This window comes from Mixophyes fleayi, chromosome 4 (assembly GCF_038048845.1).
Source record: "Mixophyes fleayi isolate aMixFle1 chromosome 4, aMixFle1.hap1, whole genome shotgun sequence".
Classification (NCBI taxonomy): Eukaryota; Metazoa; Chordata; class Amphibia; order Anura; family Limnodynastidae; genus Mixophyes; species Mixophyes fleayi.
This window is the reverse complement of record NC_134405.1, coordinates 218,431,570-218,452,269: the sequence shown is the minus strand read 5'-3', so window position 1 is coordinate 218,452,269 and position 20,700 is coordinate 218,431,570. Positions and strand designations below refer to the sequence as shown.

Here is a 20,700-nt window from a genome sequence, read left to right as displayed (position 1 = left end):
ACAGAGTGTGTGGACGCAGGGGGCACAGAGTGTGTGGATGCAGGGGGCACAGAGTGTGTGGATGCAGGGGGCGCAGAGTTTGTGGATGCAGGGGGCACAGGGAGTGTGCATGCAGGGAGCACAGAGAGTGTGCATGCAGAGGGGGCACAGGGAGTGTGCATGCAGGGAGCACAGAGAGTGTGGATGCAGGGGGGCACAGAGTGTGGAGATGATGAGGGGGGGCACAGAGTGTGGAGATGATGCAGGGGGGCACAGAGTGTGGAGATGATGCAGGGGCACAGAGTGAGTTAGCTGTAAATTATTCTTTGACAGAAATATAATTGAAAAAAATATATAAAAATATTATTTGTCCTTGGATTTATGTGTATTTTTGCCTACAACTAAATAAGTATTTCTGTCCTGACCTAAGTACTTATTACATTTTTTGACCCAGCTACTTATAAAATGGGACTGCTTGGTAATTATTTTGGAGGGGTGCCTTGAAAAAATTCTGGAGACTCTAACGGTGCAGCGAACTGCAAAAGTTTGGGAACCACTGCACTAGCGTATAATCATGCTTTAGGCATTCATACGCAGTTATGTGCATGTTCTGATTCGCATGGATCTTAAGATCGTAAGATCATAAATGCATGTTTTTGTGTGAATGATTTTTGCTCCTGCATTTTTAGATGTAAATGTGTCCAATTCAGCATCTGACTCTATGCATGTAAAAAGGACTTTACCACAGAAATGACAGGTTCTCTTCAATGGACTGCAACTTTAATATCTGAAATATGGGTGTAATTTGAGCAACACTTACCTTGATTGTAATATTCACAGTCATAGGCTGAAAAACATAAGAAAAAGTGAATGTTAACAGAGAATATAATTATCATAAAATATAAATGCAGGAGACTGCTGGCAAATTTTAGCCCAGGGGGGAAGGATTGACTCAACAGCCTATTAGGAACACTTTAAAGGGAAAAAATGCAGGTGGCCCAGTGACCCAGCCCAAGGTAGACCACTATGGGACCGGAATTGACCCAGCCCAAGGTAGACCACTATGGGACCGGAAGTGACCCAGCCCAAGGTAGACCACTATGGAACCGGAATTGACCCAGCCCAAGGTAGACCACTATGGGACCGGAATTGACCCAGCCCAAGGTAGACCACTATGGGACTGGAAGTGACCCAGCCCAAGGTAGACCACTATGGAACCGGAATTGACCCAGCCCAAGGTAGCCCACTATGGGACTGGAAGTGACCCAGCCCAAGGTAGACCACTATGGAACCGGAATTGACCCAGCCCAAGGTAGACCACTATGGGACCGGAATTGACCCAGCCCAAGGTAGACCACTATGGAACCGGAATTGACCCAGCCCAAGGTAGACCACTATGGAACCGGACTGGGTGGCAGATGTCCCCCTGCACCCCGGGGGCCAGCCTGCCTCTGTATAAATGTATACTACATATGTGCATGCACTAAAAAAAAATATAATTTAACGTACACCATCTTCTCAATGAGTAATCTTCTTGCCCTGCTCTATTGAAATTCTACATTTGGTTTTATAATCATTTATATAGAAAGTATGAGCATTATTATCAGTACTGTATAAGCTGCATACAGTAGAAGGAGATTAATGCATGTAATAAGGGAAATTGAAACATAAGAAGGAAACTTATTATATAATACATTCAAAATTCAGTGATTCCGTGACTTGATATGAGTGTCAGAGGAGTGAGTATCTGGCCGAGATTTGTGGAAATGCCAAACAGGTCCTGCCTAGAGTGGCGAAACAATGCAATTCTCCAATCATATTACTCTTTCTGAATGCAGAGAAGCATTAACTGCTGAAGTGCTTTTTACTCAGAAGGAAACGTATCAGATAATAGAGCAAAGAATAAGAAATACATCATCATCTTTATCTCCAAACACTTTAGAGCCACTAAGGCTAGGAGAAATGTACGAAAAAAAGTTGAAGAATATTTCATATCACTATTATTAGAAGACAACAGTTCAATCAATTATTGATGGGCACTAATTTCTATTAGCTGAACATGGCTTAGAATCAAATTTCTTCCATTGTAACACCTAGTTAAATAACATCATTTCAGTGGTCAAAATCGTATAAAGTACTGTATATTCCCTGTTTGAGTTTTAATCATTATATTTTTATAATGATTAGGCGATAAGTGCACTTAAAGAGCACCTATCGCCTAAACATGGGGATCAGTTATGAAGAGCAAAATACAAAGCAAAAGCTGCTTTCGACCAGCCATTGAGCTCGGCTTGTACAATTGCACCTAAATTTCCTCCAAGGCACCTAGGCTTACAGAGCTAGATAGACGCTAGATTTACGGGGCGGCTGCAGTTTGAACAGATAGAGGGGAAGAGTTGGCCGGAGTAGGTGCACTATTTTATGGAGCTCTGCAGGAACAAGCTTTCATTTTGCAGAGTGAGATACTTCTAATGAAATAAAAACTTAAGACTGGCTGTCTTCGAACCATACTTTTAAACGGAACACATTTTGTGCCTTCATGCTGAACTTTCCCTGAGATGTGGAGTTCTAGGTGCAGCACACTCAGATAAATGTTAAAAAAAAGTTGAACATACACACAATATAGACAGTCACAATGTGCCCTACCTTAAGACAACTGTAAGCCATAAACGAGGTTGAGCCAAAGTTTATTTAAGTTAAAAAGAAAACACTTTACTTTATTGAAAGGGGATGTCTTAAAGTGGTAGGAGACTGAACTTTGATCTTATGTTTACAGATTTGCACAATGCAATGTTCTGACTCTTTTCACACTAAGGCTGCAGTGATGTCTCCTGAGTGTAGATGAGTAGGTGACCTCCTAGACCATCCAGATGCAACAGTGCAAACTACATTTTGCTTTATGCATTGGGTGTACTCCGTAAATGACAAACAGTGGGGGCAGTCATTTTGGGGGTTGAAACAAAATTCATGAGAACACAGCTTATTAATTGGGAACTAATATCATAACTATGGCATGAGGAAGTCTGGCATGAGGCACTCATTTACAGAATAGTGGATCACTGCACAAAATGTCTTCTTGCAACTGGTAAGCGTAGAGCAACTTACGGCACATATTAGGGGACCTCCAGTGGACAGCTACACCTTGCTGACAGCATTTGTGAGCATACGCCGCTATGCTGGTGCACAGACATTCACAATCCCCGCCAAGGTTACAGTTGCATGTGTCTGTGTGGCAATTCTTAACAAATGATGTCACATCAATCTGTTACAAATGATACAAAAGTCAAATTCAGAGTTTGTATTCTTTATCTTCTTGTGTGGCTCATTTAAATAATGTATTGTTTTTCAAGTTGCAATATTATTATTTATATTAAAAGAAACATAAGTAAAGCTTTATCATTTTTTACACTGCACCATTGTCAAAAAGTATAAGAATGTGGAATAAATTCACCATAGAGGGGTTAATTTAATAACCAGGAGTTATAAAATTATAATAATGCCATCTAGTGTTTGCCTTATAGTGGTGCAACGTTTGTGCAGTGCTTTAGTATGTTTGGTGTTACTATTGCAAATCATTGTTTATTGTTATTTAAAGCTGGCATTTACAATGCCATGTGGCTTATTATCTAATCAATTAAAAAAAAGTCTTATAAACTAAAAGTTTGTATCCGTACTCAGATTTTCACTTTTCAAACTTATAAGCATGCTCAAGAATCCACTCTTAAGTAGATAGTGATAAATGCAGAAAATGATGGTGAGTCAGGCATTCTTGCATGATGTAAAAAATAATCATAGCAGAATTATTAACAAGCCTATTTATTAAAAAGAGGTGATAATGATGATTTTCTATAGAAAATCTGTTGTCGCTGCCATTTGTCAATAAAGTGTCACCAGGAAAGCTGAGCAATACTTGCTGGGCCAGTCTCAGGGGATCTGTGCAGGTGTGACCCGGCTAGAAATAATAGAAAATTGCACACAACCAGATAGTATATCACTCTGCTCTTCAAATCTCAAATAAAAAGCAAGTAGTTCTGGCCTTGACAGAGTACAATAAAAGAAATATGTCAGAGCCTGTCCAGATATGCTAGTTCAATCATTTATGGTAAATACATTAATTGATATTTCTGAACTATAAAGTGCTGCACTAATGTCACATTACATAGCACATATCTGGGCATTACAGCTATTGTAGCTGTAAATAATAGCTATACAGCTATATTATTAAGCAACGATACAGTATAGATATTTATAATGTCTTACTACAAACATATGCCTAGCAATCATATTACCTGCAGTAAATATAAACTTATTTCCAGTAAGTATTAGTTTATGCTTCAAATGGAATAGTAGCTTGCATTCAGGAATTGACAAGTATAACACATACTTACCAACTTTAGAAAGTTGGTTTTCGGGAGCCTGCCGGGGGAGGTCGGCGTGATGGACCCGTGATGTAATGACACAAACACGTCATTTGACAGCGGGGGGCGGAGCCAAATGTCGCGATTTAGAACCTAATTCTGCCCACTTCACTAGGAAGTGGGCACTTCCTAGTGAAGTGGGCAGATCCGGGAGATTTCCACACACTCTCCCAGGAGTCCGTGAGACTCACGCAAAATGCAGTAGTCTCCCGGACATTCCGGGAGAGTTGGCAAGTATGGTAGAACACTATAATATAAGTCGGTACTATGCTTTGAAATGGTATAATATCTTTATTAGTCCCTTACCCATGTTGTTTCCCCATGTTCTGATATGGACTGATTGGTCACTGACAATTGGATGTGCAACATAACCGCACCCTATAATAATTGACTGATCATTAGCGTGGACAAATGGAAAACCCCCACTTCATGGGCTATCCAGCATTGCAGTACTTCCAAACGCAATAGCACCACTTCCCAATAAATGTGATACTATCCCTCACAATACTCTTAAGTGATCAGTTTAATTTTCACCATAGAATAATAATAACTAATAGTATAATGATTAATAATATAATAACCATTAATAGTGAACGTATTCATACTCACCACATTACGACAGGGGGCAAACACATCACTGTAGAGAATGGAACACTCCTTTTTTGCATAAGGAAATTTGCTCTGATGAACTTCACACGGTCTCACTGTCTCATTAGAACTTTTACACTAAATACAAAACAACATTGTTGGCTATTATTTCCATAATAACTTATTGTCATTGTTTCAAGTTGATCTTGATAAAATCATGTATTAGCCTGTCTATATGTTTTTAAATAATTTTTAGATTGTTCACAATATTAAAATGAATATTCTTTACAAAGTAGTGTAAGTAAAGGGATACATAGGAACATAGCTTTTGTTCTTATTTCCTGGAATGGGGTTTCTTCAAGACTTGGGGCTAGATTTACTAAACAGCGGGTTTGGAGAAGTGGAGATGTTGCCTATAGCAACCAATCAGATTCTAGCTTTCATTTTGTAGAATGCACTAAATAAATGATAGCTATAATCTGATTGGTTGCTATGGGCAACTTCTCCACTTTTTCAAACCCGCCGTTTAGTAAATATACCCCTTGGCCTAAAGGAGTCATGATTACCGCAGCTTTTTTTACTACCATGGGTTTCTTAGTACTACATGCCAAACACCACACATAACCACATTATAATACACTTGGGGCCTGATGTAGAGTTGGGTGCAATTTACAATGAAATCGTAAGTGTAAATTGCATCCCGTAATTTACACAGTATTCCAAGTAGCACGGATCAATAGATCTGTATGACAAAGAATACTATGCAAATTGCACAAACACACCTATTTATCTGCCTTATGGGCTGGTGTGCATGATACACTTAGCTATATCAGTCACAGTGGACCTGCAAAACAGATAAAGGAATAAATTAGCACTAGGGTTGGTTAAGCTGTTTAGGAGGTACACGCCTTTTTTTTTAAATTTAATTTTTTTTTATTTCTTTTTTTCATACAGCAAGGTCTGTTGCACCTGTAGAAAGCACTCGCAAAAGATACGTCTACTAGAGACCTATCTACGGCTGCTTTCAAATAGACATACCATGTAAAGTGCGTGAACACGCCTTTAAATTGCTAGGCTTACCCACTAACTTCCACATTTCACCTCTCTAATGGCAGAGAGGTGCAAGGGGGAGGTCTGTCTCAGTCTGAATGCAAACTGAGATAGATCTTTGGTTAAAAGTGCTTAATACACTCATGAGTTGGACTTGTGTCCGACTCTACATTAGGCCCTTGATGTTCATACTAGTTGGTCAATATCTGCATTATTTAAAGAAAAAAAAGTATACAAATCTGCATACACGGAGTTCTTAAAAATGATAGACAGTGGCAAATAAGATATACAACAAATATATGAATACAAGAATTCATCTACCTGGCCAATAGTCCAACTGTCTCCAAACACCTGAGCATTCCGTACTTCCATGTTATTTGATGTAGTGAGATCATTTGAGGTGTATTTGTCAAAGTTTCCACACAAACCTAACAGTTTTCCCTGAGGAATTAAAACAAAATCTGTTTATTTAAACTTTTGGATCTGTTTTTGAACGTAAAGGGAGAATTTATTTCTGCACACGAGCTCACAAGAATCACCATCAGATGGAAAACAGTGGTATATTTTTTTATATTTCAATAAATGCTCAGTGACAAATTAGCACACAGGTAAGACATTCATGTCTTAACGTTTGCTCAGGCTATAAAATGTAACCCATACTTCACCTTGGGTCGCAAATAAGATGAAATAGTTATCTTAACCCATTCCCACTTATTCTGTTAAGTTAGTTGCATCAGGAATGTGAATGTGGGTTAAATAGGCATTAGGAGTTGGAATATCAGGGCATTTAGGAGCCCTAACATGGAAAGATTGGTGACTTTGCTGTTGCGACTAGCTGCATATGCAACCTAGCACACATTTTTCCAATATACTTCTTGAAAAGTAAATTATTTACTTTTTGTGTCTTGATAAGATGTGAAAATATATAATTCCATTAAAGTCAACAGAGAAGTTTTAAAAATATTGGTCAGATATAAGATCTCCTTAAGGCAAAATAAATTCAACATTCAAACATATGAGCTTTACTGCATCAAATTCTGTTGTGTACTTTTGTCTTGAGTGTTAAATGAGTTTAATAGTTCAAGAACATATATTCATATGCTTATTTGCATTTACCGTTTCCTTGTTCTCAAACCATAGCACATAAATCTGCTTGTAATAATAATACTAATAATATTATTGCGGTGTTTGAAAGCAGCTTTATTATTTAATCACTTACTTTCCATCGAGGTCCCACTTTGACATGTATTGTCGTTCTCTTATCCCAAAGTATTGTAATGTCTAGTTCTGGAAAGTGCACAACTGTATAGAACCCAGCCTTCCAGTGCTGATACCGATATGGGCCATGTTGCATTCGAAACTGCTTCTAAATAAAGAACATGTTATATGGAAGTATAAGCAACAAAGGATATTTGCCATGACCACACATTCAATGCATGTATCAAAAGGACATCATACTGACCTGTTTTTCTGATGTTTCAGTAAAATAAATATCACTACCACCCACAGAAATGACAAGATTTTTGGAACAAACTATGTCATTGTCAAAGCATTTCTTATTCTGAGCAATAATAGACACATTGGAATTATCGGCGCTCTGTAAATAAAAAAAAAGAGAATCAGAGTTATTAATTACTACTGGCCATCTGTTCTCTTTTGGATGGAGAAATCTTCTCCTAGATCCTAGTAACCTTGTTTTCTTAAAATATGCCACCGTACCACAATATGCAATAGGCACAACAGTGTCCAGCACAGTAATCATTACTCCCAATATTGTCCAGTTATACCATGCCTACCTGTACAGCAAATCATTTGCAGCATATCATGCCACCTATGTCCACCAGCAATACTAATGATGTCAATAATACATTCTTGCTAAATAATATATTTAGGACAGGATACTCTCCTATTTTCCCCACTTATATGCCCATTGTATTAACCTGGGTTAAAAAAAATAATTGATCTTCAGCAATATACCATGGGTTAAATAAGTCATGTTGGTAGGTCAGGTAATATTTAGCTCAGAGCTATTTCCGCCTTCTTATTAATCTTCCTTTCTCACCACTTCTCATCAGACTCACTCCTCTGTCACTCCTGGCTCCCCCATACCCACCAGAATTAACTTCAAACTCCTTACACTCACCTACAAAGTTCTCCCCTCCTCCTTTCCCTGCAACATCATCAGCCTACACACCATTTACACTCTCTCACAATCTCTTTCAACCTTCATCTAAACTCCTCTCCCATCACTATCACTCCAGACTACAAGGCTTCTTCCCCTTATAGAACTCCCTGTCCCACCTGACCAGACTCTCACCTAAAATTGCAAACTTCAAACAATCGCTCAAAGCCCAACTGTCACTCACCGGACTGTGAGTGCTTCTTCCCGGACTATTAGGAACCGTGGACGTCCTCTATCCTGAGGGACTGCGCATGCGCAGCCCTTTCCAAACCTTCAGTGTATGTTCCTTTAACTTAATTGGCAGATCAGGCAACCTCCCTATATTAAGCACCTGTGGTCAACACCACGTTGCCTGATCTTGGAGTCTCATTCCCCATGAGTCTCTGAAGGTGTTCCTGTGTTTCCTTGTTTATTCAGCCCTGCTGATTCCTGTGGTTTCCAAACCACTTCTACCTCTGTGGTTTCCAAACCACTTCTGCTACTGTGGTTCCCATACCACTTCTACCATCTACTGTATCATCGTGACTGTGAGCTGATTCCTATCCGCTGCCTCCGTGCACTACAGTCTTCTAATCACTTCAACTCTACCATGTATCATTGGGACTGTTAGCTGATGCCTATCCGCTGCCTCCGTGCATTACAGGCTTCAACCACATCCACTCACCTGTTCATGATTGTGACTGCCAGCTGATTCCTATCCGCTGCCTCCGTGCACTACAGGCTTCAACCTGCAACTCGTCTGTGTTTCATCATCGTGACTGTTTGGCTGATTCCTATCCGCTGCCTCCGTGCACTACAGTCTTCAACCTGCAACTCGTCTGTGTTTCATCATCGTGACTGCTAGCTGATTCCTATCCGCTGCCTCCGTGCACTACAGTCTTCAACCTGCAACCCGTCTGTGTTTCATCGTGACTGTTTAGCTGATTCCTATCCGCTGCCTCTGTGCGCTTCAGTCTTCAGTCCTTGTCTACTCTACCGTGTTTCCTTGAGTCTGCTGCCACTATTGCTACCCGCTACTCTCCGTGATCATCTGTTCCAGTTCAACTCTGCTCCGGTGTCCCATCGTTACTGCACCTGCTGGTTGCTATTGGTTACCTCCGTGTTCCCGCAGAGACCCGCTGCTGTTACTTCTCAGCGCTACTCATCCATCTACTGCTGATCCGCTCTCCACGCCTTCCTGTGTTCCCTGCTGGTCTACCTACCTGTGCGCTGCACCTGCTAGACCCCTGCTTCACCCATCCAGGGACTTGTATCCTGCTGGCCTCCTGCCCTTCAGGTATCTCTGCACTCCTGTCTGACTGCCTTCTCCTGAACCACGGTATGCATACTTCCCATTGACTGTGCTGTGTATTGCATACCTTGCTGGACTGTGTTGGTTCTCCTCTGGAGTGTACTATCCGCTGAGTCTATTGCCATCATTGACTGTGTTGGTTCTCCTCTGGAGTGTACTATCTGCTGACTCTACTGCCATCATTGACTGTGTTATCTTATGCCGGATTACTTCAAGAGACTTTCTATATTGGCAGTGTTGTTCAGTCATTTATACATTTATATTGTGCATATTACTGTGGATCAACGTCAAGGTGCCCGTGTATATATTGTGTTGCAGTCTCTCCCCGTGCACCTCCTCACATATATATTCAGTAGTACAACTTGCTAGTGGCAGACCACTGACTCCTGTTTACAGTTTCACCTGTTCCAGTATCCTCTCACATAGCAGTGGTACAACTTGCTAACGCAGACCACTGACTCCCCGGATACCTCCACTTGGATTCCATTCCTTCACTCAGACAGCGGTACAACTTGCTATCCGCAGACCGCTGACTCTCATCACCTCCTCGTTTCTGTTGGACATTCCTCCTCACTATAGCAGTGGTACAACTTGCTACCGCAGACCACTGACTACCTTCACGTGTCCTTTGTCCATACAGTTCCTCGTGTATTACTACCTCCATATTGCCAGTGCTGCTAGTCATAGACTTTCCTGAGCATCTCATCATCTGCTATTTCCTGTTCCGTGATCACCCTGCTACCAGAGTACCATTTTACCACCTATAATGCTCTGGTAAGCCTATCACCTGGTGATCCCTGGGTAAAGACTCCTAGTGCCCGTGACAGTAAGATCAGGCCATGACAGACCCAGATACGGAACCTACTGCTAAAGAGATGCTGCAGCATCTGGTCAGCCGTGTGGAGCAACAGGATGCTCGCCAACAGCTGTTACTTCAATGTTACCAATCGTTAACCTCCCAAGGAACATCTGGACAGACTGTTACAGCTAGTATTGAAGCTCCTGTGCTTTCCTCCGTTTCCCCAGTGCCATCCCAGGTGTCTACAGCTCCTACGCTTCACCTGCCTACTCCGTCAAAATATGACGGGGACCCCAAAACTTGTAGAGGTTTCCTTAACCAATGTTCAGTCCATTTTGAACTCCAACCTCAAAATTTTTCTACCCATCGTTCCAGAGTGGCCTATCTTATCTCATTGTTTTCTGGACAAGCCCTGGCTTGGGCCTCCCCTCTGTGGGAAAGAAACGATCCAATTCTACAAGATAGTGCCAAATTCATTTCCACGTTCCGAAGTGTGTTCGATGAACCAGGTCGTGTGACCTCCGCTGCTTCCAGCATTCTTCGTTTGCGACAAGGCTCCCATACAGTAGGACAGTATGTCATTCAATTTAGGATCTTAGCCTCTGAACTTCAGTGGAACACTGAAGCATTAGTTGCCGCCTTCTGGCAGGGGCTCTCCGATAAAATTAAAGATGCACTGACTACCCAAGAGCTTCCTTCGTCACTAGAAGATTTGATCTCTCTTTGCCATCGTGTAGACATGAGATTTCGTGAAAGAGAATCTGAGAAAACAACTTCTGCTAAAGCACCTCTTCGTTTAAACCCTCAATTTCGTCCAGTTTCACCTTCTGTGATTCCCATGGAGATAGGACGTTCCAAATTATCTTTAGAAGAGAGGAAACGAAGAGTAAAGAATAGACTCTGTATCTATTGTGCTGATTCCACACATATGCTCAGTTCTTGCCCTAAGAAATCGGGAAATGCCAGGCCCTAACTAGTTCTGGAGAGGTGAAGTTAGGGTCCCTGGAGTCCTCTCCATTGTCTATGAAATCTAAAGTCTGCGCTTTCGATGTTACGATTTCCTTTGCTACCAAATCCTTTGAGTCACAGGCATTGATTGATTCCGGAGCAGCAGGAAATTTCATTTCTAAATCACTAGTGAATCAATGGTCCCTACCAGTGATCACTTTAAAAACACCCATTACTGTGACGGCTATAGATGGATCACGTCTCATCAATGGTCTCATCACCCAGAGTACGTCTCCAGTAACCCTTCAGATTGGTGTACTACACCATGAAGAAATTTCGTTTTTAATTCTTCCTGTTACGACAAGTCCGATGGTCTTAGGCCTTCCATGGCTTCAATGTCACTCTCCCCAGATTGACTGGCGCACCCCTCAAGTTACGTCTTGGGGGCCTGAATGTCACCATCGTTGTCTCTCTCAAGTTATTCCTCTTAAAGTACAGCAATCTTCCATCTCATCTTCCTCCCCGGGACTCCCTCCTCAGTATGCTTCATTTGCCGATGTGTTTGATAAAGCTCAGTCTGAACGTCTTCCTCCTCATCGTTCTTGGGATTGTCCGATCGACCTTCTACCTGGCAAGACTCCTCCCAGGGGTCGGGTCTATCCTCTCTCGTTACCTGAAACTCAAGCCACATCTGAGTACATACAGGAGAATCTCCAGCGTGGGTTCATTCGACCTTCCACCTCTCCCGCTGGAGCTGGGTTCTTCTTCGTCAAAAAGAAGGATGGATCATTACGCCCTTGTATAGATTTTCGTGGACTCAACGCCATTACTATCAAGAATCGGTATCCCATTCCGCTGATCACTGAGCTATTTGATCGCATCAAGGGAGCTCGGATATTTACTAAGTTGGATCTTCGTGGTGCCTACAATTTAATTAGAATCCGTTCCGGTGACGAATGGAAGACCGCGTTTAACACCAGAGATGGGCATTACGAATATTTAGTAATGCCCTTCGGGCTGTGTAATGCCCCCGCGGTTTTCCAGGGTTTCATCAATGAGATCTTTCGGGACTTATTATATGTATGTGTCGTTGTCTACCTGGACGACATATTGATCTTCTCACAGGACCTGCCTTCTCATCACCAACAGGTGGCAGAGGTCCTCTCCAGACTACGGAAAAACTCGTTGTTCTGTAAATTGGAAAAATGTTCATTCGAGTTACCCCAGATTCCATTCTTGGGGTATATAGTTTCCGGAGTTGGCCTGAAGATGGATCCAGACAAAGTAAATGCTGTACTACATTGGCCTCAGCCAACTACTCTTCGTGCTATCCAGCGTTTTTTAGGTTTTGCCAATTACTATAGACGCTTCATTCAAGACTTCTCATCCATTGCATCTCCCATTGTGGCCTTAACTCGGAAAGGGGCTAATGCTAAGCAATGGTCATCTGAGGCTCTCCAAGCCTTTCAAATCCTCAAAGAGTCCTTTTCGTCTGCTCCCATTCTGCGACAACCTGATGTGACACTCCCCTTCTTCCTAGAAGTAGATGCCTCTAATGTGGGCTTAGGAGCTATTCTCTCCCAACGCTCGGAGCAACAAAAATTACATCCTTGTGCCTTCTACTCTCGGGGTCTTCTGCCCGCAGAGAAAAACTATACTATCGGGGACAGGGAGTTGCTGGCCATCAAAGCTGCATTAGAGGAATGGAGATACTTGTTGGAAGGAGCTCGCCATCCGGTGACGATCTTCACGGATCATAAGAACTTGTCATATTTGCAATCTGCTCAATGCTTGAACCCTCGTCAAGCAAGATGGTCTCTTTTCTTTTCCCGTTTTGAATTAATTATAACCTTCAAACCAGCTGCTAAGAACAAGAAAGCTGACGCTCTATCTCGAGCTTTTGTGACGTCCTCTGATGTAGAAGAGGTTCCCAACCATGCTATTCTAGATCCCAAATGTATTTCTCTGGCTGCTTCATCCACCAAAATGCTACCATTTGGGAAGACCCTCGTGCCTCCTACTCTGAGGAGGAAAATCCTTTCGTGGTTCCATGCCTCTCGTTTTTCTGGACACGCCGGTGAACATAAGACCTTTGAGATTCTCTCTCGTAGTTACTGGTGGCCTTCAATGAGGAGAGACGTCAAAGAGTTTATTGCTTCCTGTGATTTATGTTCTCAGTTCAAATCCTCCCGCAGAACTCCAGCAGGGTTGCTGCGACCACTACCCATTCCGTCCAAGCCTTGGACCCATATTAGTATGGATTTCGTTACTGATTTGCCACCAAGTAAGAATCACAATACTATTTGGGTAGTGGTAGACAGATTTTCGAAGATGGCTCATTTCGTCCCTCTGTCCGGTTTACCTTCCTCGTCTACTCTGGCTGAACATTTCATTAAAGAAATCTTCCGCATCCATGGATGTCCGTCTGAGATTGTGTCAGATAGAGGAGTACAATTCGTTTCCAGATTCTGGCGGGCCCTTTGTAAAACCTTGGGCATACGATTAGCACTCTCATCGTCTTACCATCCGCAATCTAACGGACAAACGGAACGAGTCAATCAAGATCTTGAGACTTTTATTAGGATGTTCTCTTCAGCCAACCAAGACAACTGGGTAGAATTGCTCCCTTGGGCTGAATTCGCCCATAACAACATGTACCATGAGTCATCATCCAAAACTCCATTCTTTGTGGTTTACGGTCACCATCCGTCTTTTCCGGAATTTCCTGCCCTCCCACCCACCCAAGTTCCTGCTGTGGAGACTGCTTGTCAGACCTTCAAAAATATCTGGTCTCAGGTCAAAACCTGTTTAAAGAAGACATCTAACAAATATAAGTCCTTCGCAGATAAGAAGAGGCGGGCTATTCCACCACTAAAAATTGGAGATCGTGTCTGGTTATCTACCAAAAATATTCGTTTGAAGGTTCCATCTATGAAATTCGCCCCTCGTTTTATTGGTCCATATAGGATCATTCAAGTTATCAATCCAGTATGTGTTAAACTTCTTCTTCCTAAGAATCTTCGGATTTCCAATGCCTTCCATGTGTCCTTACTCAAACCTCTTATTATCAATCGTTTCTCGACTCCTCCCTCAGCACCGCAGCCAGTTCAAGTTCATCAGGAGGAGGATTTCGAGATTACTGAGGTATTGGATGCAAAAATTTCGCGAGGAGTCCTCCGTTTCCTCGTTCATTGGAAGGGCTTTGGTCCTGAAGAGCGTTCATGGATCAAAGCTGAAGATCTTAATGCTCCTGCCCTTCTGAAGAAGTTTTATTCCAAAAATCCGGACAAGCCCGGTTCCAGGCGTTCTGTGCCCACCTTTAAAAGGGGGGGGTACTGTCACTCACCGGACTGTGAGTGCTTCTTCCCGGACTATTAGGAACCGTGGACGTCCTCTATCCTGAGGGACTGCGCATGCGCAGCCCTTTCCAAACCTTCAGTGTATGTTCCTTTAACTTAATTGGCAGATCAGGCAACCTCCCTATATTAAGCACCTGTGGTCAACACCACGTTGCCTGATCTTGGAGTCTCATTCCCCATGAGTCTCTGAAGGTGTTCCTGTGTTTCCTTGTTTATTCAGCCCTGCTGATTCCTGTGGTTTCCAAACCACTTCTACCTCTGTGGTTTCCAAACCACTTCTGCTACTGTGGTTCCCATACCACTTCTACCATCTACTGTATCATCGTGACTGTGAGCTGATTCCTATCCGCTGCCTCCGTGCACTACAGTCTTCTAATCACTTCAACTCTACCATGTATCATTGGGACTGTTAGCTGATGCCTATCCGCTGCCTCCGTGCATTACAGGCTTCAACCACATCCACTCACCTGTTCATGATTGTGACTGCCAGCTGATTCCTATCCGCTGCCTCCGTGCACTACAGGCTTCAACCTGCAACTCGTCTGTGTTTCATCATCGTGACTGTTTGGCTGATTCCTATCCGCTGCCTCCGTGCACTACAGTCTTCAACCTGCAACTCGTCTGTGTTTCATCATCGTGACTGCTAGCTGATTCCTATCCGCTGCCTCCGTGCACTACAGTCTTCAACCTGCAACCCGTCTGTGTTTCATCGTGACTGTTTAGCTGATTCCTATCCGCTGCCTCTGTGCGCTTCAGTCTTCAGTCCTTGTCTACTCTACCGTGTTTCCTTGAGTCTGCTGCCACTATTGCTACCCGCTACTCTCCGTGATCATCTGTTCCAGTTCAACTCTGCTCCGGTGTCCCATCGTTACTGCACCTGCTGGTTGCTATTGGTTACCTCCGTGTTCCCGCAGAGACCCGCTGCTGTTACTTCTCAGCGCTACTCATCCATCTACTGCTGATCCGCTCTCCACGCCTTCCTGTGTTCCCTGCTGGTCTACCTACCTGTGCGCTGCACCTGCTAGACCCCTGCTTCACCCATCCAGGGACTTGTATCCTGCTGGCCTCCTGCCCTTCAGGTATCTCTGCACTCCTGTCTGACTGCCTTCTCCTGAACCACGGTATGCATACTTCCCATTGACTGTGCTGTGTATTGCATACCTTGCTGGACTGTGTTGGTTCTCCTCTGGAGTGTACTATCCGCTGAGTCTATTGCCATCATTGACTGTGTTGGTTCTCCTCTGGAGTGTACTATCTGCTGACTCTACTGCCATCATTGACTGTGTTATCTTATGCCGGATTACTTCAAGAGACTTTCTATATTGGCAGTGTTGTTCAGTCATTTATACATTTATATTGTGCATATTACTGTGGATCAACGTCAAGGTGCCCGTGTATATATTGTGTTGCAGTCTCTCCCCGTGCACCTCCTCACATATATATTCAGTAGTACAACTTGCTAGTGGCAGACCACTGACTCCTGTTTACAGTTTCACCTGTTCCAGTATCCTCTCACATAGCAGTGGTACAACTTGCTAACGCAGACCACTGACTCCCCGGATACCTCCACTTGGATTCCATTCCTTCACTCAGACAGCGGTACAACTTGCTATCCGCAGACCGCTGACTCTCATCACCTCCTCGTTTCTGTTGGACATTCCTCCTCACTATAGCAGTGGTACAACTTGCTACCGCAGACCACTGACTACCTTCACGTGTCCTTTGTCCATACAGTTCCTCGTGTATTACTACCTCCATATTGCCAGTGCTGCTAGTCATAGACTTTCCTGAGCATCTCATCATCTGCTATTTCCTGTTCCGTGATCACCCTGCTACCAGAGTACCATTTTACCACCTATACTGCTCTGGTAAGCCTATCACCTGGTGATCCCTGGGTAAAGACTCCTAGTGCCCGTGACACCAACTCTTTGCCTTGGGCTACCTCATATAAACCTGATATCTGCTGTTTGAAATAGCCTCAGGTAATTTCACCTCCAGCATCCAGAGGTTACTATTGTTATTGAACTGACCTTTAAAGTAGACCTTATACAATATAGCTAGTACTGTCCCTGAGTAATCCATCTTCAATCCTGTTTGGGCCTACATATTGACTACCCGCTTGTGTACTGACCCTGGCATACATCTGACTACCTGCATGTGTACCTATCCTGGCATACGTTTGGCTTTGTGCTTATGCATCAATCTGGCTTACTGTTGCACTGTTGACCATTAGACTTCAGATAACACGGCAGTATTATATCACCTTCCCACAATGATTATAGCTTGCTGCTGTAAAAACTTGTATTCTAATTGTACTTCCTCGTCTTCTGTTCATTGCCTTTCCCCTCCGAGATTATACACAGGCAGGGACCTCCTGACCCTCGTCTGCTCCCACATTTACCTATTTGCCGTACATTATACCTGCACTATACCTTAGTGCATTGTACCACTGTATGTACAGTGCATTATGCTTAATGTACACTTCCTTATCGTATTGCTTGTATCTCAATTCCATAAGCTATGCACCCCCTTTTTGTATATCCTTTGTATCATTTTATGCACCATTATCTTAATGGATTGAAAAAATTATATATATTGTATTTATCCAGTCCCATAATTTATGTTCACTAAACTAATTTAAAAAACATAAACCTATCTAGACACATAAGAATGTTTCTATTTTACCAGATTACTACCCCATTCTCTTAACCTCACTCCCCTTATTTACACCTGACACCTAATTTATTTAGTTTATTCAACACTATTTGTCACTGTGGAATTTCATGGTACCTTGTCAATAAACAAATAGATAATAATAATAATAACAATAACAATAATAATAATAATATTTTGTGACCAGTAGTATGCACACCTGTAATATCATGACCATTGGTAGTCATTTGCCCAGCAGTAAACATATGTCAGTACTAATGTTCCTTATGTCACTGCTGCTGCTCTTCTCCTGTGTTCAGTTCCCATCAACTTTAGGACAGCCCATCGCATTTCAATCACATGCATGTCTGAAACATGGCGTTACTGGCGTTTGCACATGTATTATTAAAGGCCGGTAGGTCCCTGGCCTAATGGTGCATGCACAAAGACGTTCTGGTCAACTTGCATTGGATGGAATATGATACAGCCAAAACAGAACTTTGAAGGAGCATCAGTGCTTCCTATGGTTATTGTAAGGTCCACACAAGGCCACTAAGGGGAATGCAGAGTAAACAGAATATTGATGGGAAAAGTACTGCTAGCTGAACCTGTGCACTGTCAGGGGCAATGGCATTTGAACCATGATGTGCATGGACCCTAATGATTTATAGTTAGTAGGGAAACTGGGATGATGATCACTGGCCATCCCATTATGCAATATAAAAACATTATTGTCATTTTGTGGAAAAACAACAAGAGACATGTTCCCCTTATTTTTAAAAGTGAATGAAGTGTTTATTAACTGCGTTGGGGTTTGGTTATATAAGAAGCACTTTGCACTCTTTAAATGTGCCTGAACATGAATTTAATGATCTAGTGATCTAACAGCCAAAATAAAACCTAGGGACACATCATACTCAGATATGCACCAATAACAATTCAACAAGTATTTAAAATCGTATCACTTTACCAGCTAAAAGATTAGAGAAGAGGTATTATTAAATAATGGGTCAACTTGAAAAAACTAAACAAAAAACAAATGACTGCAGGGATCTAAATAACTGAAGAAACAAAACAAAATGACTTTTCTTATCAGATGAAATAGCATAACCTAAAATTATGGAATGGCTTTCTATCTCCATTGTTTAGTTGTCCAGATTTTTTCTTCAGAAAAATGCATACAATTATGTCAAACAAGTTGACCATTGTATTCTTTGTTCAGCCTCACCTTGTTTATCTAACGGATTTGGCATTTCCTTGGATTACGTTTCAGCAATCCTGTTCTAATTAAAAATGCCTCTGATTTTCTTTAGATAATTCTTTGAACATGTGCAAGTATCTGTTTGCTAATGGCAACAGTCCTTCTCAGTGTAGATTTTAAACTGAAAGTGGAAAACACTGTAAAAATAAGCTTCTCTGATATATTTTTCTGTATCGGGGCAACAATATGAAACCATCAGAGGTAACTGAAATCAATATCAATGAAACTAACATTATTTCTGAAAGCATCCAACTTATAAAACAGTATTGTAGTAATGCAGTATAAACATTTAAAATACATAGATTGGCCTAGAGGAGTGATGCAGAATATGAAACAATTGTAATTCAATAATTAAATATAAACGTTCAGCTTTCAGCTACCTCTGTAACATTCTAATGCACTGGTTTGTAGGCTTACATGGGCTTATAGCCCTGGCCATATACATATTGTGTGCACAAAGACATCACTCTTGGCCTGACTCATTAAGGAATGTAAATGCCATATTTTTAGGGTAAATTTACTCTGAGCATGCTCAGAAAAACCGATGAATGCAAGTGCATATAATTCATCTTCGAATACAAGGACGCTTCTGACAGTATACAATTTCAAGGGTGGAATGGGGAGGAAGGGGGCATATGCATGTAGGCAATGTACTGTAAGGGCGTGCCAAGGTCAAACATATGCACATCCGTCCAATTTAAGCTCTGGGCATTTCTCAGGTATGTGATTTTTAGCTGTATCACTTGTACCAGCTATAGGACAGGTGTAAGTGCAGATTGATAGTGATGGAAGTCGCATATGCATGCCAGAACATGTGTTTGCTATTAAGAGCAACTGTAAAAATGCATTTTATGTATAGTAGACATTAATACCATTATGATATATGTATTTCATGTAAAAAATAAATAAATGCAAATGATATTATTAACAGATGTTAATGTATTTAATTTTTTTTGTGTGCATTCTAAAAGGACTTTATATATACATAGGCATTGTGCATATCCTGCATACAGCACGTGCTGAACAGGCGGAGCATACTTAGACCCCTACTTAGAAATGCCTCTTCAGATTGTCTTTGCATTCCTTAATGAATCAGGCCCTCTTATACTTCAAAGATTTATGATCTCTCACTGTGAATAGATCTGATGTTTGACAGGACAAATATGAGAATAAGAAACATAGCAGCAATACAGTTGTTTTCTGGCAGTATCTTGCACTCTCATCAACAATGTTTTCTAGTCCAATGAAGCAGAAAGTCCCAGCTAAAGTAGGAAAGCGGCTTGGTACTAATGATAAATGATTGAGCATGTTTACTCAGTGCCAAATTGTGACTGGCAAAGTCTACTAGGACTGGCATGCGTAACCTACTGTGCTACATGAATAGATTGGGGAACAATTCTTCTATTTTACAAGACACTGCTCAAGGATATCAAGCACAAAGTGCACTCCTGCTGATTGTTAAAGTAATGTAGTATATTGACACAAAATAACAAAAATGGAAAACTTTCAATATGTTTGAATATTGTGCATTCCCAATTAGTATTTTTATCACAAACTTGTACTAAGTTCAGAATACATTAATGATAGATAGATAGATAGATAGATAGATAGATAGATAGATAGATAGATAGACAGACAGACAGATAGACACTCACTTTTCATTATGTTATTACATTTATTGTTTTGTTTTATTTTTATTTTTGGTATTATTAACATTTTTAGATTTTTAGAAATATGCTGAACTAGGGCTGAAGTATTTACATGTATATTATATTTGAATGTTACTATTTCAAAAATGGACTATTTCAACCATTAACTATACCTCTACCTTCGGGTCCCTGTAGAATATAATGTTTCTACCGAGATATGGCAGGAGGGGCTTCGAACAGCTAAGAGAAAGTGGCTGGGAGTAGGTGGGTAAAAAACCCTTCCTTAAAGAACAATGGTCACCTGTACACCCAGCCTAACATGGCAGTTTTTTGGGCTTGACTAATGTGTTCTATCAGTTCACTAAGCGCCTCATGTAAATATTAGCCATGAAGTTCCTTAGTGATGTCACTGGTTCCTAGTGAATTGATGGGCTGCATCAATTTTAGTTTAACCCACAAAATGCCTGTGTCCACTGTGCATGAAACAAGTGCAAAGTGCTAGCTAGCATTATATGTGCCTGGAA

General features: G+C 41.6%; 1 protein-coding gene across 1 annotated transcript in view; it reads right to left on the bottom strand.

Annotated features, from left to right (window-relative positions):
* OTOGL (otogelin like) overlaps window positions 1–20,700 on the bottom strand; it is a 212,548-nt gene that overhangs the window by 92,954 nt on the left and 98,894 nt on the right. Inside the window, exons 24-29 of the mRNA XM_075205981.1 lie at window positions 7,498–7,632; window positions 7,255–7,401; window positions 6,357–6,476; window positions 5,007–5,123; window positions 3,085–3,241; window positions 800–826 (exon numbers count right to left, since the gene is read on the bottom strand). Coding sequence (XP_075062082.1) covers window positions 800–826; window positions 3,085–3,241; window positions 5,007–5,123; window positions 6,357–6,476; window positions 7,255–7,401; window positions 7,498–7,632 — 703 coding nt within the window. The remainder of the gene's footprint in view (window positions 1–799; window positions 827–3,084; window positions 3,242–5,006; window positions 5,124–6,356; window positions 6,477–7,254; window positions 7,402–7,497; window positions 7,633–20,700) is intronic.